Source organism: Podarcis vaucheri, assembly GCF_965113315.1.
Source record: "Podarcis vaucheri genome assembly, chromosome: 10".
In the NCBI taxonomy this organism is placed as follows: Eukaryota; Metazoa; Chordata; class Lepidosauria; order Squamata; family Lacertidae; genus Podarcis; species Podarcis vaucheri.
Window position 1 is genome coordinate 4,699,847 of NC_138748.1, and position 23,536 is coordinate 4,723,382.

General features: G+C 40.6%; 3 protein-coding genes across 8 annotated transcripts in view; 2 read left to right on the forward strand and 1 right to left on the reverse strand.

The window, feature by feature from the left end:
- Window positions 1-5,678, reverse strand: part of INTS13 (integrator complex subunit 13) — a gene marked incomplete at its 5' end in the record, with an annotated part of 29,488 nt that extends 23,810 nt beyond the window's left edge. For 2 of the 4 annotated variants that reach the window (XM_082240115.1, XM_082240114.1), the window contains 2 exons: window positions 16-247; window positions 5,545-5,678. In XM_082240115.1, coding sequence (XP_082096241.1) covers window positions 16-247; window positions 5,545-5,678 — 366 coding nt within the window. Of the gene's footprint in view, window positions 1-15; window positions 248-4,489; window positions 4,677-5,138; window positions 5,261-5,544 lie in introns of those variants that run through there. The other 2 variants (XM_082240117.1, XM_082240116.1) reach the window with 2 other exon arrangements.
- STK38L (serine/threonine kinase 38 like) overlaps window positions 1-23,536 on the forward strand; it is a 502,631-nt gene that overhangs the window by 379,502 nt on the left and 99,593 nt on the right. The window lies entirely within an intron of this gene.
- Window positions 5,587-23,405, forward strand: FGFR1OP2 (FGFR1 oncogene partner 2). Of its 3 annotated transcripts, none has more exons than XM_082240177.1 (6): window positions 5,587-5,733; window positions 11,807-11,943; window positions 16,189-16,306; window positions 18,037-18,179; window positions 19,910-20,023; window positions 20,591-23,405. In XM_082240177.1, exons 2-6 carry the CDS (start codon window positions 11,809-11,811, stop codon window positions 20,723-20,725), a joined length of 645 nt encoding a protein of 214 aa, XP_082096303.1. In that variant the 5' UTR covers window positions 5,587-5,733; window positions 11,807-11,808; the 3' UTR covers window positions 20,726-23,405. The 3 variants fall into 3 exon arrangements, with proteins under 3 accessions (XP_082096303.1, XP_082096304.1, XP_082096302.1); XM_082240178.1 differs by lacking the exon at window positions 5,587-5,733 and adding an exon at window positions 6,783-6,844; XM_082240176.1 differs by lacking the exon at window positions 5,587-5,733 and having other exon boundaries at window positions 20,594-23,405.

Here is a 23,536-nt window from a genome sequence, read left to right on the forward strand (position 1 = left end):
TTACCTGTTACTTACTAGTTTTTTAAAGGGGAATATATCAAACATTATTCTACAATATTCCATGGATGATTCCACTGAACAGGTCCATAGCGATCGTGATATAGGTGCAAGAGGTATGATTCCTTGGGTCCGATTCTTCATTAACATATCAAAGTCAACATGTTGTCTGCAAGATTCTGCCATATAAGGGCAGTGATCCACCACAAAAACTGTTTTGTGTGATTCTGAAAAAAGTTTCATTTTCTTCCTACAAGAAATGAATAACAGAATTAGTAAAACACTATGCAAATTTCGGCACAATCATACATATCTATTCAGACATAATTCCTAGAGTTCAATGAAGCTTACTTCCAGCAAGTGACTATAGGATTGTAGCCTCATAAGCAAGCCTAAAAGTGAAGATGTGAATAAAAAATACAAAAAGGATTGGGAAATGTTTGTAAGGTATTTTTAAAATCAGTATAAACAGGTGAACAGATTAGCAGGACTTGAATAAATTCAGCAGTGTAAGAGAAAGCAAGAGATAAAGCGTAAGAAGAGTAGAATTAGGGAATTTAGAATATGCAGAAGGGGTAAACAAAAGAAACCAGCAAAGGAGAAGAAGGGGAGTCCTTATGAGTTTTATTCTTTGTTCTTATTTTTTTTTGGGGGGGGGAGTTCCCTTTTTCTTTCTTTTTATGTCTTTTCTGAATCGTATGCAAAAATGCAAATAAAATTTTTATATATTAAAAATAGTGTAGTTGTGAAAATACAGTGGACGCTCAGATTGCAAACATGATCCTTGTGGGATGAATGTTCGCAACCTGCAGCGTCTGCAACCCACAGCGACATGTCTGCGCACGCATGGGTTGTGATTCGGTGCTTCTGCACATAGCGCAATTTAGCACTTCTGCGCATGTGCGACCGCCGAAACCCAGAAGTAACCCGTTCCGGTACTTCCGGGTTTCGGCAGTCCGCAACCTGAACCGCCTGTAACCCGAGGTATAACTGTACTTCTTTTGATGCACTTTTGAGGTGTACCTATTGGCAATCCTTTCCCGCTTCCTTTGATGTGTGCTTCAGTAATTACTTTGAAAAAAGCAAATATGGCCAGTGGCCCAGTTTGCACAATACAGTAAACAGTAGTGATTTGCTGGGATGGGCTGATTTGCTCCTTCCTGCTTGTGCTGGGGAGAAACAAACCACTACCCCTGGGCACAGTTTTACATTGTGATTTGCTTCATTCCAAAAAATCATGATTGGTATGTCAAGAAGGGCATTACCTTCAAATGGGATCCAATGAAGGTTTCCAAGTCAGTAAAGCTTTTAAAGACACAAATACCACTATCCACATTATTAGGACTAAAAGATATTTATGAAAGTTTCCATCTTACGATGAACCTTCAGATGTTATAGATCAGGCATCCCCAAACTTGGCCCTCCAGATGTTTTTGGACTACAACTCCCATCATCCCTAGCTAACAGGACCAGTGGTCAGGGATGATGAGAATTGTAGTCCCAAAACATCTGGAGGGCTGAGTTTGGGGGTGCCTGTTTTAGATTAATCATTTTAGTGTATTAGTTGGCAGGTGCAGAAATGGCTTCTCGAATAGTTAGCTCATAATATTTAAATTAAGAAACTTTGTTCAGTACTGTTGCACTTTTATTCTTGTATCAATTAACACTGCATAATATTGCTTTTCCGTGTGTCACATCTCTCACAAGATTATGTAAAATGTGACACTTTTACTCAGTGCTAAAGACAACCAATTTGTTTTCCATCTCATCCTAAACATTTCTTCAATTTACGAGGGGTAAGCAGTGCTCAACTAATAATAATACATAATTATTCTTCTAAAGAACTGATCAATAGATTTCAAACTTACGAAAACAATCTGTGTGAAACCAAGAACCACAATCCCCTTTCAACAGATTCTGAAGATGTCAAAACCCAAGCCATGTTGATAGTGATCTGGTTGAGATTCCTGCATTGCAAGGGATTGGACTAGATGACCCTCAGGATCCCTACCAACTCTACAATTCTATGATTCTAATTGTCATTCTTTCTCAACCCCCCCCCACCAAAAAAGACAATAAAAAATTGTTTGTAGATATATGCTTGTTTATAGGTCACATGCCCATTCACCTAAAACTCTGAAAAGTCAGCAGCTGAAGGGGAAAAAAGCCCCAAATGAGTTAAGAACTGGGATTTTTTTAAAATCTTGAACTTCCATACAATTTGCTTCTGCATGAGGATTTCTAGGATAGAAGCCCCTCTCCCTTCAGTGGGAACACTTTATTGCGTTAGCAAGTTGTTGTTGCTGTTTTAAATGTAGGTAGGAAAAGAATGTGTTCTTTTGTGGATCTTGCAAGCAGTTGTCTCTAGGGCTGGTAGTGATGGTAGAATTCTCCAGCTTGCAGAATTACAAAAGACTGCTCCATTGAGCTAGGGCAGGGGTCTGCAACCCGTGGCTCCGGAGCCGCATGTGGCTCTTTTACACCTTTGCCGCGGCTCCGGGGCGGATACTAGCGAGGGGAGGAGGCGCACTGTGTGCCCCGACACTCCCCACTGTGGCGGGCGCTGTACTGGCTGTGACGTCGCATGGGGGCGGTGCGTGCGTTAGTCACGCACCGTCCCGATGTCACCTTCCCGCCCGCTGTCAGATCGCAGCTCCGGAGATATGTATGTTTTAAATGTCGCAATGGTTTTGCGGCTCCCAGTTGTTTTTTTCTTTGGAAACGGGTCCAAGTGGCTCTTTTTGTCTTAAAGGTTGCAGACCCCTGAGCTAGGGGAAAAGGAATCACAGTGCATGTTTAATCTTTGGCTCAATCAGGGCCTGCCCACCCATGAGACGAGGCAAGGAGAGTGCCTCAGGCGGCAGGGTCCACTGGGGCAGTTGTTCCTTATGCAGATCTTCCCTGGCCCCTTCCCCCTGGTGGGGAAGAGAGCAGCATAAGTTGGGGGTTTGCCTCAGATGCCAAGATGCCCTGAGCTGACCCTGGGCGCCAGGCAACCGAGTAACACCTATCCAGATCTTCCAACCTATCCAAATGCCTCCTCCTCCACGAGAGGTCCAGAGGACAAAAACACGAAAATCAGCCTTTTTCTGCAGTGGCTCCCCATCTGTGGAATGCTCTTTGCAATGAGGCTCACCTGAGGCCTTCATTATGCACCTTTACCTTTAGGTACCAGGCAAAAGCATTCTTCTTCAATTAGGCCTTTTGGCTGAGGAATATCCCACAGCCTTTTTAAATGTGTTGGGGGGGGGAGTTTTGTTTTGTTTTTGTTCTTGCTTTTATTATGTATCTTGTCTTCATATATTGTATTTCTATGCCGTGAAGCGCCCTGAGATCTACTAAAGGGCGATATACAAATACCAAAACAGGAGCGTGCCATGACAGAACAACTGAAAGAAGAGGACCTTGCTGAACCATGGGTGCCAGGGATGGAGGGACTTTTGGCCCAACAAGAAAATGAGTCTTTGGACTTGATAAATGAATTTGGAAAAAAACAGATTCTGAGAGACAAAGTTTGGTTGGAAATGGGGGGTTGGACTGACCCCCCATGCAGGGATGTTTGGACTCTCAGAATCTGGCAACGGGCCGTTAGAGGTTTGGAGTTGTTGGGACTTATCTTGGAGGGAATTGGAAACATGTTTACTACTTGAAACATGTTTTAAAATACTACATGGAGTTTAGTCTGGACTATGAGAAAGGGGCCGATCCGTCAAAAAGGGTCAAAAACACTACCAAGCTGGAGTTCCCACGAGTGAAAGGAAAATATGAAGAAGAACTGTGGAAGGGACATGGAAGAGATTTGATGGCCTCGGATATAAGATCACCAGGTTAAATGGGCCAGACTAATTGGGACAAAAGGACTGATAACCCCGGGACCGGGGGGGAAGGGACGCTGGAAGAAGATTGGATTGTTTTTATTCTCTTTTTTCTTTTTATCGTCAGAAATGTCTTTATGAAAGTTGCAAAAATGTTGAAATGAAATTACTAGGCTCTTGTAAGAATGTTTAAAGAATTAGGTAAAAAGGTAATGGTTATGAGAAGCTGGTAAAAATAAGATTTAAATTTTAAGTTTTAAGGTTTTATATAAGATAAGATGAGAATAGAGTAAGGTTATGTATTGACAGAATATTATGAATTATGGGAAGGATTTGCTGTGACAATTATCAATTAAGATACAAGAGATGGGAGGAGGAGGAGGTCATGGAAAGAAGGTAAAGAAAGTGGATTGAAAACGATGGTTTTCTTCTTTCTTTTTCTTTTTGTCTTTTTTCTATAATTTTGTTTCTTTTCTTTTCTCTGTGGTTTTAAAAATTCTTTTTTCAATAAATATTAATTTTTTTAAAAAAAAAACAAATTTATTAAATAAATGGTGTTTAATTCGCGCGGGTTTTATCGAAAAGCAGCGTTTAGAGGGTCGCGCCCGAGTCCCGCTGGGGCTCACGGGGTTTGCGCGCAGCTGAGGAGCGGCGGGGGCTCTGAGGGTGTTTCTTACTGTGGCTCCGGACATGGGCCGTCCTCCCGAAGTCCAGCCGCCCCGAGGGTCAGGCAGGTTACGAAAGCGGACGCGGCTTCGGCCGCCCTGGGACTCGCCTCACGGGAAACGGGCAAGCCTTCCCCCTACTCGGTGCCGGCCCAGCCGCCCTCGCCGTTTCCGCGGCGGCTCCCTCAAAACATCGCGAGAGCCTCCGGTTCCATAGAGGCAAGAAAGGGAAGAGTAGGACTCCAGCTGCTGCGGGGGAAAGGCCAATTCCCGGGTTCCTTTCGAAAAACAATGCGGGAAAACGCAGGGAAGGGGAGCGCTGCAGATCCCGCTCGCTGCTCCCTCCCAGCCGGTAGGAAAGCGCTCGGAAATCCGGTGCGCATTGCGATTTAAACTGCGTCTATAACGCCCCAGTGTCGAATGTTCTGGATTAGAAATAGCATGACTTTCGGGGCGACTTTGAGACTCTCGCGCGCGCGGACCCTCCGTGATCCCGGGGGGCAATGCTAAAGTTCTGGATGCTAACGGACCTCTGTGGCCATAGGAGCCAACTCCGAGGAGCCACAGGGGCTTTGGTCCCCGCAAAGCGAAGGGGCATTGTTGCCATTCAAATGGAGAGCCTGCATTGTGTCATGTGATCACTTGTGGGGGCGGGGCTTACCTGGGCTCCCACAATATTCAAGTTGGCGCCCCTGCCTGTCACTTCTGACAAAAAGTAGTTCGAAGTCAACCCAGAAGCGAGCTCCTCGGTACACGTCTAGTTGCGCACATCTATAATGTCTGCTTCTCCCTTGAGGGAGATTCTCGCGATATCTCGGCGCAGCCTTCTATTAGCTGGAGAAATTGGGAGGCATTTCCTCCTCTCCCCTTCAGGGAAGTCCCGCGATACTGCATTGGCGCCCCGCCCCCGGGAGAGCGGAGGTGATGCTGGGTGAGCTCGCCGCTCTTCTCGCCCAAAGAGCGAGCGGCCTTCGGCGACAGGAGCCGCGAAGTCTCGCGAGAGCCGCCTTTGAGTGACACTCGGGTCCATCCTTCCGCCGGCGACGGGCTCGCTCTTCCCCACCTACCTCACGGCCCCCTCATGGGGCCTGTCGGCGGGTCTGCGCCGCCTCCGCGTCCTCCGCTCCCTCCCGCCGTCGCCGTCTGAGGAAGCGCCGCGGCGGACGAGAGGCGAAGGCGGGCTGCGGGGGCCTCGCCACATCCCCCCCTCGCCCCAGCTCCGGGCGCCGCCGGCGAGGAATGAGGTGGAACCATCGGTGAGGGGGGGGGGTTCCGGGGTGGGGGGGAGGGGACGGCGGCGACCCTGCCGCCTCGGGATTGGCTCGTGGGGAGGCGCGCAGACGGGCGCGCAGGTTCCGCGCTTCTCTCGCCCCTTCGAGGCCGTCGTGGCGGAGCCTCGAACTTCAACGGCTCTTTTGCGAGGGGCGCGGGAGGTGGAGAAGCCGGGACCGCAGAACAGGGAGAAATAGGGCAGCGGAGGAGCTCCTCCTGTGTGGGCCTGACGAGGCAGACCGCTGTCGCCACAGGATAGCATCACAGAGTTGGAAGGGACCCCCGAGGGTCATCTAGTCCAACCCCCAGCCATGCGGGAAGCTCAGCTAAAGCAGCCATGGCAGGTGGCCACCCAGCCTCTGCTTAAAAACCTCCAGGGAAGGAGAGTCCACCCCCTCTGGCGGGAGTCCTTTCTGCTGTCATCCAGCTCTTCCAAGGAAGGAGATGAACTTTGGGACAGTAACTTGAAGCCCTTGGTTCAGGTCCTGGGGCAGGTGCCTGCTTGCATCTGCTCCTGCTAGAGAACTGTTGGAGGATGTGGATTATTGGCATGTGTGTTTTTGTTGTTGTTGAGTGTGTGCTTAAATGTAAAACACACACACACACACACAACAAAACATGCATTAAAAGATAAGGAACTTCGGTTTTGTACCCATCACAGTCCTAGCACTGATAGCTGCAGGGCTGACTATAATGTACTTACTTACTTCACATGATTTATATCCCACAACTTTGACACAGTTTTAGGTTTCCAGGGCACCTAATAAAGTAGAAAGAAACACAAAGTACCATTTAAAATAAATACTGTTATAATAACAAAAAGTATAAACTAACACAGCAAATTAAAAAACAACAAATCAAAACATTTAATAGCCGATTTAAATTGCTTTCCCCATCTCTGCTCTAAGGTTTCACTAACATTGTAAACCACCCCCACCCCCATATCATAAATGCTAACACTGGAAAAACACTTTAGAAATTCACTGACAGTCACAATCCATGCCTGCCTAGGTAGTATTTCAAGCCACCGTACAAATAAGAAGTCAACATGATTATCCTGTCTTTGATTGTACACTTCCTCTGACACATCTTTTGGTAATGTGATTTACATAACAGGACTCTTTACACTGGCAAAGTTCTTAAATTCAAAATGTAACACCTAGTTTTAATCCTTCACATTCTAGTGTGCAAATTCTTTTACTCTCATTGCTGTAAAGTTTTTGTTTTTAAGCGTTTATATTAATGCTTTTAGAAATTGGTTGGTATTTGTATCTGTATATTTTATTCATTATACAGCATCATTTTATGATTATATTGTGTGTCATTATGGGTACTGTTAGTAGACGAGCAGGATATAAGTTTTGAGAAATGTGTGAAACAGCACCAGATTTAGGGTGATGTAGGTGGTTTCCCAGCACAAGGCGCCAAGCTGAAGGGGAATTTCCTTCATCATCATTAACATTTTTGACAGATTGTCTTATGCTTTAGGGGGGGCACTTGGCATCAGGCAAGCTGACACCCTGGCCAGTCCGCCACTGCACATGCATGTGGTTGATACACCATAGCTACAATGGTAATCCGGGGTGGGGGCAAACCTTCAAAGAAACCAGTGATCTTTAAATGGTGGAGTATCCCCCTACTTTTTAAAATAATTGCTACTGTACCATTTACAGGGAAGTGCTTTCCTTTATAGAAATAAAAACATTTGAACTTTGAAAATAATCATGTTATGTGGGCATGAATGGACAAAGTCCCTCAGTGGCAGTTCCACCTATCACAGAAGCTGTGACTTTGCAAACGGAAAGAAAAAAGGTTTACTCCTGTGAGAGTCAGCGTAGTGTAGTTGTTAGAGTATTTGTAGGTCTAGGACCTGGGAGACTATATTTTTTTTTTATAATATTTTTTATTAGTTTTACAAAAGTTTTTATAACAGACAAACACAAAAAAGAAAACAAACAAACAAACAAGTATAATTTCATAATGTCATTTCATAAACTTCTTTCCTCGGACTTCCCCATACCTCCCCTTTCTGCATCCTCATGTCCAAATTTTATAGCAACTTATAAATGTTTTTTCCAACTCTAATTCATCATAGTCCTTTCTTATTCTAATCTTATATTACTGCAGCCCTTTCTCTCTATAGAATCTCGACATTCTAAGCTTCATCAAGTTTATAGTAGTCCTTAAGATAAATCTTGAATTTCTTCCAATCTTCTTCCGCAGTCTCCTTTCCCTGGTCTCGAATTCTGCTCGTCATTTCCGCCAATGTCATATAGTCAATCACTTTCATCTGCCATTCTTCCACGGTGGGTAGATCTTGTGTCTTCCAATACTTTGCGATCAATATTCTTGCTGCTGTTGTTGCGTACATAAAGAATGTTCTATCCTTTTTTTGCACCAATTGGCCGACAGTGCCCAAGAGAAAGGCCTCTGGTTTCTTAAGAAAGGTATATTTAAATACCTTTTTCATTTCATTATATATCATCTCCCAGAAGACCTTAATCTTCGGGCATGTCCACCAAAGATGATAAAAAGTACCTTCAGTTTCCTTACATTTCCAGCATTTATTGTCAGGCAAATGGTAAATTTTTGCTAGCTTAACTGGGGTCATGTACCACCTGTATACCATTTTCATCACATTTTCCTTTAAGGCACTACATGCCGTAAATTTAATTCCGGTGTTCCACAACCTTTCCCAGTCAGCAGACATAATATTATGACCAATGTCCTGTGCCCACTTAATCATAGCTGATTTAACTATTTCATCTTGTGTGTTCCATTTCAACAGCAAGTTATACATTCTTGACAAATTCTTAGTATTGGGTTCTAGCAGTTCTGTCTCGAGTTTTGATTTTTCCACCTGGAAGCCAATTTTCCTGTCTTGTTTAAAAACCTCCATTATTTGATAATAGTGGAGCCAATCTTGTACTTTGGGTTTTAGTTTTTCATGGCTCTTTAATTTCAGTTTCTCTCCATCCTGTTCTAAAATCTCACAATACTTTGGCCATCCGACCTCCATATTAACTTTCTTATGGGCCTTCGCCTCTAAGGGTGACAACCATCTAGGGGTTTTGTTTTCCAACAGGTCTTTATATCTCATCCAAACATTGAACAACGCTTTCCTTACAATGTGATTTTTAAAGGCACTATGCACTTTGATTTTGTCATACCATAAATATGCATGCCAACCGAATGCGTTATTGAAACCTTCTAAGTCCAAGATATCTGTATTCTCGAGGAGCATCCACTCTTTCAGCCAGCAGAATACTGCTGCCTCATAGTACAATTTTAAGTCCGGCAGGGCAAATCCCCCTCTTTCTCTTGCATCTGTTAATATTTTATATTTTATTCTGGGCTTTTTGCCCTGCCAGACAAATTTCGCAATATCTTTCTGCCACCTCTTGAAACAGTCCATCTTGTCAATAATCTGCAAAGTTTGAAACAAAAATAACATTCTAGGCAATACATTCATCTTAATTACTGCAATTCGGCCTAACATTGATAATCTCAAATTTGACCATATTTCTAAGTCTTTTTTAATTTCTAACCAACATTTTTCATAATTGTCCTTATATAAATTCAAATTTTTAGATGTTAAATTAACCCCTAGGTATTTCACCTTCTTATCCACCATCAAACCCGTCTCTTCTTGAAACTTATTCTTCTCTATATCTGTCAGGTTTTTCCCTAAGACTTTAGTTTTTTGTTTATTCAATTTAAATCCAGCTACCTGGCCAAATTGTTGAATTATCTCCAACACCTTTTTCGTGCTAGTGTATGGCTCTTGTAAAGTCAGAACTAAATCATCTGTGAAAGCCCTTAACTTGTAATGTTTTGCTCCGACCTGTACACCTTTAACTTGCTGGTCCTCTCTAATCATGTTCAGCAACACCTCCAGGACCGAAATAAAAAGCAATGGGGAAATTGGGCACCCCTGTCGTGTTCCTTTTTCTATCTTAAGTTCCTCAGTTATTACATTGTTTACAATCAACTTAGCTTTTTGTTCGGAATATATTGCACCTATACCATTCTCAAAACCTTGTCCTACCCCCATCCCATGAAGGTTCTTTTTCATAAAACTCCAAGAAATGTTGTCAAAGGCTTTCTCCGCATCCACAAATATCAAAACTGCTTTAGTATTTATATTCACCTCTAACTTTTCCAGAATGTCTATTATATTCCTAACATTGTCTGAGAGGTGTCTCTTTGGGAGAAAGCCTGCTTGGTCTCTATGAATCTTTTCCATCAGTACTCTTTTAAATCTTTTTGCTAAAATGTCTGCAAAAATTTTGTAATCCACATTGAGTAACGAGATTGGGCGGTAGTTCTTCAATTGAGTCTTTTCAGTCTCTGTCTTTGGTATGAGTGAAATATATGCTTCTTTCCACGATTCAGGTGCCTTTTTTCCCTCTAAGATCTCATTACAGACATCCTTTAGCGGTTGTATCAACCATTCCTTTAACGATTTGTAATATCTGGAAGTCAGTCCATCTGGCCCTGGAGATTTGCCCAATTGCATGTCCTGAATGGCACCCTCTATCTCTTGTTCTGTTATTCTCTGGTTTAGATCCACCTTACTTTGAGGAGAGATTTTTTGTAATCCATGTTTATTAAGGAATTTATCTATGTCTTCTTCATTTTGTAATCCTTGGGAATAAAGTTTTTTGAAATAACTCACAAAACAGTTTCTTATCTCATTTGGTTTAGATATGGTCCTTCCATCCACTTCCAAACTTGAAACTGTATTTAATTTCTGTCTTTTTTTAAGTTGCCATGCCAAAAGTTTGCCACATTTATCTGCCGACTCAAATGTCTTTTGTCTCATTTGCTTTATTTTCCACTCTATCTCTTGGTTCATCAATTCCATATATTGTGTTTGATACAATTTAATCTCCCTCAAAATCTCCTGGGACTTTGGTTTTGACCTTAATTTTTTCTCTCCTTCTTTTATCTTTTCCAAAAATTTTTCTCTTTTCTCCTTCTGCTTTCTCTTCTTTATTGAGTTTTGTTGAATCAAAAACCCTCGCATCACAGCTTTACTTGCGTCCCAGATCACTCTTCTTTCCACATCGCCCCTTAGATTGATTTCAAAATAATCCTTTAAAGTTTTTTGGGCCTTCAAGTGGAACTCTCTATCTCGAAACAGGGTGTCATTCATTCTCCATCTAAACTGACCAGTTGTTGTAAGTTTCATTTCCATCTTCACGGCGTTATGGTCGGAGCAGGTTTTTGGGCAGATTTCTACCTTCTTAATCTTTGGAGCCATTCCACTAGTAATCCAGATTTGGTCGATTCTGGTCCAGGTCATCTTTGCTTGGGAGAAAAAGGTTCCCTCTCTTTCAAGAGGGTTCCTTGTTCTCCAAATGTCTATTAAGTCCATATTTTCAGTCATTTCAAAAAAAGTCTTCGGGAGTCTCCCTTCTTTAGTGAGTATCAGTCTTTGTGTCTTGTCCATGTTTGTAGAAACTACACCATTCATATCTCCCATAATTATCATGTTATATTCCAAATAGTCCATCAGGGTTTCATGAAGTTTTTTGCAGGACCTGGGAGACTATAATAATACTAATTATAGTGTTACTATAATAATAATACTAATAATACTAATTAAAAATTTACTATTTATACGCCGCCCAACTGGCTGGGTTTCCCCAGCCACTCTGTCCTTAACATGCCTAAACGTAAGTCCCACTGTGCTGTCCGTATGACCTGTTTTGCTATGGCTAGTTACAGCTTTCCAAATACCACAAACTGCAAAAAGAACCAACTAAATTATGAAAAAATAAATAGAAAGTGCTGTTGCATTGGAAAAAATATGACTGGTCATTCTGTTTTTGCGCCCATAACCCAGGTTCCAGGAGCCATGTGGCGAATAGCTTTTCTATCTCAGTTGCTAACACTAGAGTACATATTAAAATGCTTCCTCTGGCTGGGGAGTAAAAGGATAATTATATTTTAATGTTTCAGAATATGGGAACACACATGCCACACATCTTGCAAGCAATGACATTGTGTTTACATTACGCAACAAACACTTTGTCCAATTCTTTATTTTAGAAATGAGTTGCACAATTGAGAAGGCCCTAGCTGATGCAAAAGCACTAGTGGAGCGACTGAGAGAACATGATAATGCAGCGGAAGCTCTGATTGAACAAACTACGGCACTCAACAAACGAGTGGAAGCAATGAAGCAGGTGTGTGGTCTCTTGTTAATTGTTCCTATTTGGAAATAGACTGTTTAAATGTGACCATTTAAGATTATTTGCAGTGGCCTAGGGAGCAAAATGAATTACACAGCCAGTTAAATGTTTAATAAGGCGTTTGAATTAGTTGATGTAATCTGTGTTGTGTGTGTGTGTGTGTGTGTGCGAGAGAGAGAGAGAACCTTCAGCTTTTTGCATATACCGTATTTTTCGCCCTATAGGACGCACTTTCCCCCTCCAAAAATGAAGGGGAAATATGTGTGCGTCCTATGGGGCGAATGCAGGCTTTCGCTGAAGCCTGGAGAGCGAGGGGGGTCGGTGTGCTCTCGCTCTCCAGGCTTCAGGAAACTATCTGCTAGCCGTGGGAGACACAGCTCTCCCACGGCTAGCGGAGAGCTTGCCTGAACCCAGAAGCTGGGGGCGTGCTGAGCTCAGCACGCCCCAAGCTTCGGGCTTCGCTCCGCTAGCCGTGGGAGAGCCGCGCGACTTCGCGCAGCTCTCCTACGGCTTGCGGATAACAGCCTGTTCTGGGGGCTGGGGTCGGGGGAAGCTCGGGCTTCCCCCGCCCCAGTCCCGCACCTGGGGGAAAAATTTTTTTTCTTCCCCCCCCCAAAAAAAACTAGGTGCGTCCTATGGGGCGAAAAATACGGTAAATTTGAGACCAGTTTAAGTAATGTAGTGTTGTATAGTCTTGCAAAGTGTTGTATAGTCTTGCAAAATCTTATGTATCCACACTTGAAGCCTAGAGATTCTTTTGCATTATGTTGTTCAACTTTGATCAGATTTTCCTTGTATCAATCATATGTAAATATATTAAATTTTTGGCAGGCACTTGGACTTTTAAACTCATTTTTCTGCAAAAAAATCTCTCTAAAACATATTTTAATAATTATAATTATCCAGTGGTACCTTGGGTTACATACGCTTCAGGTTACATACGCTTCAGGTTAAAGACTCCGCTAACCCAGAAATAGTGCTTCAGGTTAAGAACTTTGCTTCAGAATGAGAACAGAAATTGTGCTCTGGCGGCACAGCAGGAGGCCCCATTAGCTAAAGTGGTGCTTCAGGTTAAGAACAGTTTCAGGTTAAGTACGGACCTCCGGAAAGAATTAAGTACTTAACCCAAGGTATCACTGTAATTTATTTATACCCCACCCATCTGGCTGGGTTTCCCTAGCCACTCTTTTTTAAAGCTTCAATAGACTCTTTTACCTGCTGGGACTTGCATCTGAACACTCTACTGTTGTTTTCCATTAGTATTCTTGTCCTTTATTTAATTTTTTAAAATTAAACTATATTTATGCCTTGCCTTTCCATCCATGAAGGCTCATAAATGGCTTAATAGTATTAAACCTAGAATTAAAACAGCAGTATAAAAAGAGAATAACAATCTACAGCACAACATGGGCATAGAATCAATCAATAAGCTGTTATCTGCAAAGACCTTTCTAACAGTAGCATTGCAACCTGCTACCTAAACCACATTCATGAAAGAACCAAGTGAGCTCTTTGGAAGGTATTTTTGCTGAGAGAAACATATATACTGTGCTTATTTTGCATATATTTAAGTTATAATCTAATAGTCACAGGCATTTTTGTATGTGTTTCATTTCCATACATCACCCCTGCCGCACCCATAGGTAAGTATGCCAGCCAGCTGAAAATAACAGTTCATACATGTACTGTAACATAAGGGTGGTGGGCCCATTCTGATGTTCCATCAGAGACTGATGGAACCTGATGCATGTCTGAATGCTCTGGGGGATTTTTCTAGTAGAGAAAAGTGATCTTGTTGAAGCCCTGGTCTTGCTATGGCAGTGTTTCTCAAACTTGAGTCTCCAGCTGTTGTTTTACTACAAATTCCATCATCCCTAGCTAGCAGGATCAGTGGTCAGGGATGACCCAAGTTTGAGAAACACTGTGCTATGGAATGGCAGGAAGAATGGGTGATTGACACAATCATTCCTGAGTGTCCTCTCCAGTGTTTTGGAGCTCAAGCAGCTCCTTGATACTCTGAGAGGCTCCAGACTATAAAGCAGGCTGGACAAAGACTGGAGAACAGGTGGCGCAAGTTTTGCTGTGAAGCTGACCAAACAGAGTGTAGGCAGCATACAGCTGCAGACACTGATTTAACCACGTTTTGCAGATGAACATTTTAATACTGTGTATGCCAATAAGGTGGTTTTTGAGCCAAAAAGTTACAATGATGTTCAGAATTTACCTAAGCACCAAGCTGGTATAAAGCTATGAACTCCGAGATAGCGTCTTTAAAAGAGCATAACACTTGGTCTCTTGTACCACAAACCCCAGATATGAGACTTATTGATTCTAATTGGGTTTATAGAGTTAAAGTGAATGACAAAAATGAAGTTGTAAGGTACAAGGCTAGATTAGTTGCTAGGAGTTTTCAACAAATTCCAGGCGAAGATTATGATTTGTGTTATTCACCAAGTGTAAAATATGAAACAGTTAAGCTTTTGTTAAAAGATGCATCACAACGTGGACATTCTGCGTATCACTTAGGTATAAAAACTGCATATAAGTTTGCAGATTTAAAAGTACAAATTTTTATGCGTGTTCCTGAAGGCATAGACGCCACTGAAGGTTTGGTATGCAAATTAAATAAATCCCTTTATGGTCTGCACCAAAGTGGAAGGAATTGGCACCAAACTTTAACAAAAGAATTGCTGAATATTGGATTTTCACAAGGAAATGCAGACAATTGTGTGTTCATAAAGGAAAGGGCAAACTCTGTAACAAAAATATGTGTGTATGTAGATGATGTGTTAATTTCTACAAAAACTAAACAGGAATATGAACAGGTAGTATCACAGTTACAGAAGAAATTTGATGTGGTGGAATTAGGCATAGCTAAAAATTACTTATCCATGCAAATTGAGAAAGGCAAAAATGGATCTTTTCTGGTTCATCAAACTGCAAAAATTGATGATCTGGCTGAAATGCTACATTTAGAAAATGCAAATGGGAAGGAAATGCCCATGGTGTGTGGTTTCATCTTTACAGGTGAAGATAAGCCATTTCCTAACAAAACTTTGTATCATTCTGCTATAGGCAAGCTAAATTTCATTCAAAGAATCTCAAGACCAGATATAACTTATGCTTTTCACTTTCTTGCAAAATTTGTGGAAAAGCCCACTACGCAATGTTTCTCTGCTCTTAAGAGAGTGGTAATGTACCTTAAACATACCAAACATTATAGGTTGCAGTTGACAAAGGTTTTGAAATTTTCTGCGATGCATCTCATGCAGTAGAACAAAATAATTGCAGGGGTGTGCCTGGTATGGTGTTTTGTTATAACAGTTGTCCATTTGAATGGAAGTCCCAGACACAAACCATTATTTGTCTCTCCACAACCGAGAGTGAATTATGTGCATTCATTCAGGCCACTCGTGATGTAGAATGGTATCTGCAAGTATTTGCAGACCTGCAGATGCAAGTAACCCTACCAGTAAAAGTTTACCTTGATTCCCAGAGTGGACTCGCTATCCTATGTTCAGAAACCAATACGCAGCGCACTAGAGTCTTAAGATTGCATTTACAGTTTGTAAAGAAACTAATTGCTGATGAAATGATTGTATTTCAATATGTTCCAGGTGACAATCAAATTGCATACATTTTTACTAAAGCACTTCCAAAGGTTACACATGAAAGACATGTACAAAATATGCTTTATGTTTTTGTTCCACAATGATGAACCGCAGGGGAAATGTTGAATGGTTTCTTTAAATGTAAAGGTTCTTCATTGTTCCACCCGATGTGTATGTCTTTAAGGGGCGAAAGCAAAATAACGAGACCCAGCTTTACAGCTGTGAAACATAGCAGGTGCTTGTACTGATTAAGCTGTGTCAGCAATTGGGTGTAGTATATAAGGAGCAGCACCTAGCTCTCCCATTACCCTGGGGGATGGGTTGGTGGTTGGGTCTGGTTTGTTGTTGATGTATTTAGTGTATAAGGAGGTGTTTTGTTTTGTTTTTTGTTATTACAACCTTGTATGAGTTATTTTTGAGTCCCTTTTTAATGCATGGTCTCCCGAGCAAGCTCTCTGCAGTGCCACTATACTGCAAATAGCCAACATTAACAACCCTTTCCCCCATAAGATAAGGGGGAGCGTTTGGTGAAAGGATACTTCAGAGTACAACCCTGAGTACAATTATGGAAATACCACAATATTATGCAGTACAGCATGCCAATTATGAAAAATTTGCCTACTTTCAGTACCAAGAAGAAATTCAAGAACTTAATGAAGTAGCAAGACATAGGCCCCGCTCTTCACTGGTACTGGGAATCCAGCAGGAAAACAGGCAGATCAGGGAACTACAGCAAGAAAATAAAGGTGAGTAAGCATTCACTCTAGAAGGAGATGCTGCACCATTTACTTAGTTTATAATGTAAGTTCCAGTAACTGAATCCCAAAAATTGTTCATTAACTTTAAAACATTTCATTGAATAATCATTTGTTTACTACCACTGTTACTACTACTACTACATCTGAGGTGCATATACACTGTTAAGCCATTAAAAGGTCTGAAGCAATAGGTGGATGCTGCTTTGGGAGCCTGATTGGACTGAAAGCTCTAAGGAAATGTGTCAAGATTCTGCAGATGCGTGGATAGCTAGAGACTAGTAGTAAAAATGCTCACTACCCAAGATAAAAGCAGATAATGATGATGATTTATTTGTAACCGTTCCATCTGATGGGGTCAGACACAATACAGATTGGATGGGTAAAAAGTTCATGGACATATGCTTATAATGTATTAATGCTAACAACTAGATATTTGGGTTATGTATGCAAGTGGTGAAGAAAAATACATTCAGTTGAACATTTCAATGGTTAAATTCAAGGTAATTTAAAACATTGATAGTCACCTCTCTAGTGCCTTTAAAAAAGTCTTTCTTTTTTATGTCCCACTGTTACCAGTTGTTGGTGCCCTTAGAGTAGTTTTGTTTCTTGATGATTTTGTGTGTTGTGTTTTTGTGTATTTTTTCAGGGTGTAGTTTTTTGTCCTGGTGACCTTTTTGTATGTACTGTACAAATTATACAAATAAAATTTGGATTAAAAAAGTAATTAACACTTTGAAAACCTACTTAAAAATACTTTATTTTTTTCTGTGTGACAGTATTGGTGTAACTCTGATCAGATTGAATAGAAACTGCTTCCACATCTGGGTTTTAGGAACTGGGGTAATAGTGATGGAATGATTGAACATGTGGTCTACTGTTGCTAAAGAAATTATCTGAATACAGAAAATTTAAAAGGGGGGGTAATTAGCAAATATTCTACAGGTAACTTGCAACTTGCATGCATTTAACCTGCGCACATTCAGCTTTACGCACTTGGGGGATGGAGAAAGGGACAGGAGGCCGACGTCTGGGGGAAAATAACCCACCGTTGAACCCAATGTGCTTTCACCAGTGGTGTCCAAACATTTTTCAAAGAGGGCCAGATTTGATGAAGTGAAGGGTCATGAGGACCAACCAAAGTTGTTAACCTTTTTTTAGGATTGAAATTGAGCCCCAGGAACCCCAGGAAATAAACTGCCACAGGGGCCAGATTAAACCGACCACCGGGCCAGATTAGACCCCCAAAACAGACTTTGGGCATGCCTGGCTTTCACTATATGCAATTTTGACTTTATACTCTAGCCCTGGAACAGTTGCCTGTAGGTAGTTGTTTGGTTTGATTAAACATGTTGCCACTTATATTAATGGTGTACCAACACACGTTTGCTCATCTGTTTGTTGTAGTCCTAGACACTATCAATTCATAGTATCAGAAATTTGGGTTAGTTTCATATATCCACCCCCCCAATTAATTAATACTATGGCAACTATAATGAAATGGGTAGTTCTCCAGTAGTGTAACCAGTCTGAGCAATATAGTGGATTGTTTTATATAACATTAGTCTGCTCAGAGCAATGGACATTACTAACGTTGGGCAATTCATTTCCATGGGGCTACTCTGAGTATAATTCAGTTGGATACAACACAAGCAGAAGCACCTGCTATGTTTAGATAGTTTCCTGTGCACAAGTGAAATGTGTTGAACTTATTTCGACAGAATTACGTACTTCTCTTGAAGAACACCAATCTGCCTTGGAGCTAATAATGAGCAAATACAGAGAGCAGATGTTTAGGCTGCTCATGGCCAGTAAAAAGGATGATCCAGGTATAATAATGAAGTTAAAGGAGCAGCACTCTAAGGTAGTATGCCTTTTAAAATTCTCTAAGCCTTTTGCAGTACTAATGTTTTACCTTCTGAGTTATGCACCTTCAGTAGTTTTAACTTCAGACTTTACTTTTTTACTCTAAGACTAGAGCTGCATGGCCAAGACTCATTTCCAGATCTTCACCCTCTTCTACTGCACATTGGCATTGGGTAAAAAAGATTTGCAAAGTAGTAGGTGATAGCAGGAGGAGTACTTAATTCTTTTCCCATCAACTACTTTTGCTTGTAACTCCTGATTTCAGCTAGCCAGGATTCCAGACCTGTACACATCTAAACAAGTTTAACTGCATACCATGAATAGGTTTGGTGGCATACTGAAGACATATTGAAGACTATTGAATAACCTGAAGTAGTCAATAGAATGCTAACTCTCCAAAGAGCTAAATGGAAACTTTTCAGTTTGTCTAAAGGCCAGTGTATTAGATAGAAAAAGGCTTCTGAAAACAGTTGGCAAACAAATCCAGTAGTCTTTGTTAATATAATAGTAAAGCCTAATTCAAAATCCTTTTTTAAAATTAGTACATTTCAGCCTGTAAAACAAAACATAAACAGCAAATATATATTAAGTGTTTGTGTTCTAAATATAAAACTTCCTCTCTGCCCAAAGAACTGGGTTGTTTTTCTCAGGGCTGATAGCCCAAGAGAGTGCTGTTAGCCTACGCACTTGCTTACTGAAGCCAATTTAACAGATTTGTTTCTTCAGTTTCCAATCACCTTTTGAATGACTTATTTAATGTTCCTCCTGAAATGATGTGCTACATGTTCATTGCAAAGTGAGATGAGGTGCTTTAATTGCTCAAAAAATGGAGTGCAACTCCTGTTTGAACCCTATGTCATTGATGCCCCTAAGACCCTTGCACATAGAAGTACAGTGGTGCCTCGCAAGACGAAAAGAATCCGTTCTGTGATTCTCTTCGTCTAGCGGTTTTTTTCGTCTTGCGAAGCAAGCCCATTGAAGGATTAGCGGATTAGCGCTATTAGAGGCTTTTAGAGGCTTTCAGCGGCTTATCTGCTGATCGGATCAGCTGATAAGCGGCTTAGAAAAAGGGAGGAAGGAAAAAAAACCAGCAGGAACTCGCAAGACATTTTCGTCTTGCAAAGCAAGCCCATAGGAGATTCGTTTTGCGAAGCACCTCCAAAATGGAAAACTCTTTCGTCTAGCGAGTTTTCCGTCTTGTGAGGCATTCGTCTTGCAGGGCACCACTGTATAGTGTACCATCATGGAGAAGGCAGTTGTTCATAATGTGTGTTCTCCTGAAGGTGGTTATAAAACCGTGGTTCCCAACGTGGGACACATGCCCCACCGGGGGGGGGACAATTCGAGAATGAGTTAGACCAAGTTAATGGCCTTTTAGGCTTCCTCCACGATATCCAATATCTTTATTGTCATTGTCCCATACAGAACAATGAATAGGAGTTTTTGAGTAATAAGAATTGTATGTCATGGGAGGGCATCAGGATTTTAGAGATGCTTAGGTGGGGCATGGCCAAAAAACCGGTTGGGAACCACTGCTCTAAAAAAACAACCCTGCTGGATATGAAGAATGGGAAGACTACCTGTGGTTTATTGTGTTGGAAAGACTTATAAAAAAAAATTGAAATAAAAAAAATTACGCTTTTCATAAACTTTTATTATTTACAACTCAGTTGGCATTTTAAATTTGAAATGTTACTAGTGGTTTTTACTTTTATTCTTTTGGTTTAGGAGCTACAAGAACATGTGGACCAAATCACGGAAATGGCAGCAGTCATGCGAAAGGCCATTGAAATTGATGAACAGCAGGGTTGCAAAGAACAGGAACGCATTTTTCAGCTTGAGGTAAATATTCAATTCTATGGAAATTCAAAAAATAAGTGATACTTCTAAACTGATGAATTCAGATCATTAGTAAATGACAGAAGAATTCATTTTCGGAATTATTTTCCGAATGAAATTGGTCACACAATTTACCTTAAAATGCATTTTTAATTACATTTGGTAGTCATACCTTATGTGGTAAACAGACCTACTTTATTGTGTAAAAAACACCATTTGGCATCCTGATTCTAGGGGCTGGCTTTCATTGCAGTGGCCCAAGTAATGGCTGCTGCTGCTGCTGCTGCTGCTGCTGCTGCAAGCTTATTTTTAGTCTTATGATTGTTTCCAGCAGCATATTCTGGGAAAGAATTTATTGTGTAACCTCATGGGAAACCTATTTCCTTAAAGCATGTTCTGGAGTAGAGCTCAAGACAACATAGGAATTGGACTTGACCTGTGTTTTCCAATTTTTTTCATTTTAAGTGCTTGAAATAATTTAATATATTCCCTCCATAATGTCTTCTCTGTTCAAATATTATTTCATGCTTTACTGTGCTACATTTAAAAGCATTGTGTCCTTGCTTACAGCAGGAAAACAAAGGACTGAGAGAGATCCTGCAAATAACTAGAGAATCATTCCTGAATCTCAAAGATGATGCATCAGAAAGTACATCTCTGTCAGCATTAGTAACGAACAGCGACTTGAGCCTGAGGAAGAGTTGAAGATCCTATGGAAATTTTGTATGGCCAACTGCACATAAGATCATAAAGTATCAGGGTTCACTTGTCAAGCGGCTGTTTCCCAATGCAGCCTTGACAAGTTAATGCATTCTGAAGTAGATGACAATTTGATACTTTTTATACCATGTACAGTACATTCAGATTTATTTAAAATTGTCATTACTGCCCAATATTGATTACCGGAAACATAATTTCTGAAGGAAACTGGCTAACATCAGTTAAAGTTTTGAAAACAGCACCACCCGGAACAGCTGCAAAACTACACACATGTGTTTAGAAGGTTCAAACTACTCCTATAGGGTGCTTAGAAATATACATAAAAACAGAAGTTCCTGCTCTCTTGGGCACATTCACAACATCATCTACCCACATACTTATTCCATTCATGGACTGAACTTGAAGAAAATCAGTTGTTTTGAACAGTACTGATTGTCTTACACCTTTAGTCTCTATCTGCTTCAGGTCATGTGACATTTTACAAATGGGTTGTATTTAAGAAAAATAAAAAACAAGGTACCAAATAAATTAATGCATTGTCTTTTTTTTTTAGGTACAATTCTTTTGTAAAATATTGTAATCTCTGTAGTGAGGAAGGGAGAAAGTTGGGTTTTTCTTGCTTGTAGAAAAGATTACAACAATTGTTAATACCTGTACACATTGGTAATCTAAGTAGAATGAAGTCTGAGGTCTAAGATCAATCTGTAGCTAATAGTTACAGTATTGTTGCACATCCAGTGCACGTCTAACATTAATTGCCTTTCAAATAATTGGTAGTGGCTCCTTACAGTGGAAAGAAATGTTGGGAGTCCAGGGAAATAGTTCTATTTCACTTCACCAAATAATGGGTTTAAAAATACAAGGCTTGCTTTTCAGCTGTAAATAAATCAAACCTAGCAAGCCCCACACCTGTAGACAAGGAAATAATCTAATGAACTTGAGATTCTAAATCCACTATCTTGTGGTCTCTACACTATATTCATTTTTCAAAGAAATCTAGAAAGTACATAATTTTTCAGAATATTTTTCTAGATCAATAATAATTTTGCTCGGCTATTTAGTGTGAAGCACTTCATTTTCTTCCACTATAAATTAAGCACAGAGGCTTGGATTCAGGAGCCGTCTATGGTGTTAATGTGTGTGCACTCTGGGTTTCCCACTGCAGCCCCCTATACCCTCTGGGAAGTCACTTCTGAAGAGTTTTCAGAATGGTGTGTGCGGGGCTGCAGCCGAGGGTGGCCAGAGAATGGGTCCCCGTTCCCCTGGGGTTTCCAGTTGTGCATGACACACTTTGGGATCCAAGCCTAAATATAGGAGCTGCTCGTCTACTAAAATAAGTTGAAGTTTCAGTAATATTTTTTTGAAGCACCTGGAACATTATTTCTGTGTGTCAGTCTTCTGACAGATGAGAGATGCCAAAAAATAACAGTGTGGAACAATAAGATTAATTTGCTCTGATATACTCAACTTTGACCATTTGTCAACCAGAAACAAATATTAGATATTTGATAAGAAATCCCATTCTTCAAGCAGCATGATGGGCCGCAGTTATTTCTTAAGTACTTTGCAGAATGTTCCTGTATGTGAGAGGTAGGCTATTCTAGTAGTCATGTACTAGACAAAGGACATTTTAAAGTGAACAGTTTACGGAGGCAAAACTTCAGAAGCAGCATGAGATAAATCCTTGAGGAAATCTAGAGCTAAATCTGGACAATTTAGAAACATGTAGAAAAGCAGTACTTAACTTGGCCTTAATTTATAAGCAAAGTAGTAGCTACGCTTTATTCATAATACAATATTTTGTTTAGATTGCATTCACAAATGGTACAGTGCACACTCATCTAATAAAACTACTTCACCTGCACTATCAGCCCAAACAGAAGCCACTTGGAATATCTGTTTAATCCTAAACATTTGCAATGACATATGTAGGTATAGGGCTGAATTTTTTTGATGCTAGAAACATAGCTTTTGAAAATACAAACTGGTCAAAATATGTGACTTCTATTTGAACTTTATTTAAAACATTTTGTCCTTTATCTCAATCTGTTTAGCCTGCTCTGGTGTATGCGGTTAATTGTGGTAGGCACTAAAGCAACATTAAAATAATTGACAAATGAACATAATTTATTATTACTGCAATGGAAAGGAACTTGTTTATAATTTGCACTTAGAAATTTTATAATCTGACTTTCTCAAACAAATTGTTTGTCAAATAAATTATTAGCCTAAGCACAAACCTTTTGTATACATTTTTTCCTTCCAGGTGGACAAGAGTGGAATTTCTAGGAGCTCTACTTAATCCTCTCTGTAAATTATGAAATATTTATGTAAATAGTTTAACAAAAACTTATTTTCATTATATTTGGAGTGTAAAATACTAACTAAAATGCAGTCATCTCCAAGCTTGTGGAATGGAAGAAGTAGTAAACTCACCAGTAATTCTGAATGGAAAAAGTCTTGACTAATGATTTGTAACTGTAAATTATTGTGATTGTCTAGTTCAGATTTCTGGTTGTCTTGAGTACTATTCTTTTGCATGCCCAAAGCAGCGTAACTTTCTCGGAATGTGGCATGAGTTTTCCTTATATCATTATTTTTGTAAGGCAGATGCTTGTAATGATTTTGAAATGCATCCTGTACAGTAAACTTATTTTTGCCAGTATTTTGGGTCAGGTAGATGTTTCAGCCATTCGAGTTTTGTCAAATACCAACATGAAGTGTCTGTTCTGGTACAGCTGCCTCAGCTCCTAGCAACCAGCACCCCCTGGCCAGCTCCAGAGGCACCATTCGTCT

What these genes read in the sequence shown, in the direction of transcription:
- FGFR1OP2 (XM_082240177.1), top strand. Translation starts at nt 11,809, where the DNA reads ATGAGTTGCACAATTGAGAAGGCCCTAGCTGATGCAAAAGCACTAGTG. An exon ending in GAGTGGAAGCAATGAAGCAG is followed by an intron (nt 11,944 to 16,188) that starts GTGTGTGGTCTC and finishes GCCTACTTTCAG; the next exon opens with TACCAAGAAGAAATTCAAGA. An exon ending in ACTACAGCAAGAAAATAAAG is followed by an intron (nt 16,307 to 18,036) that starts GTGAGTAAGCAT and finishes TTATTTCGACAG; the next exon opens with AATTACGTACTTCTCTTGAA.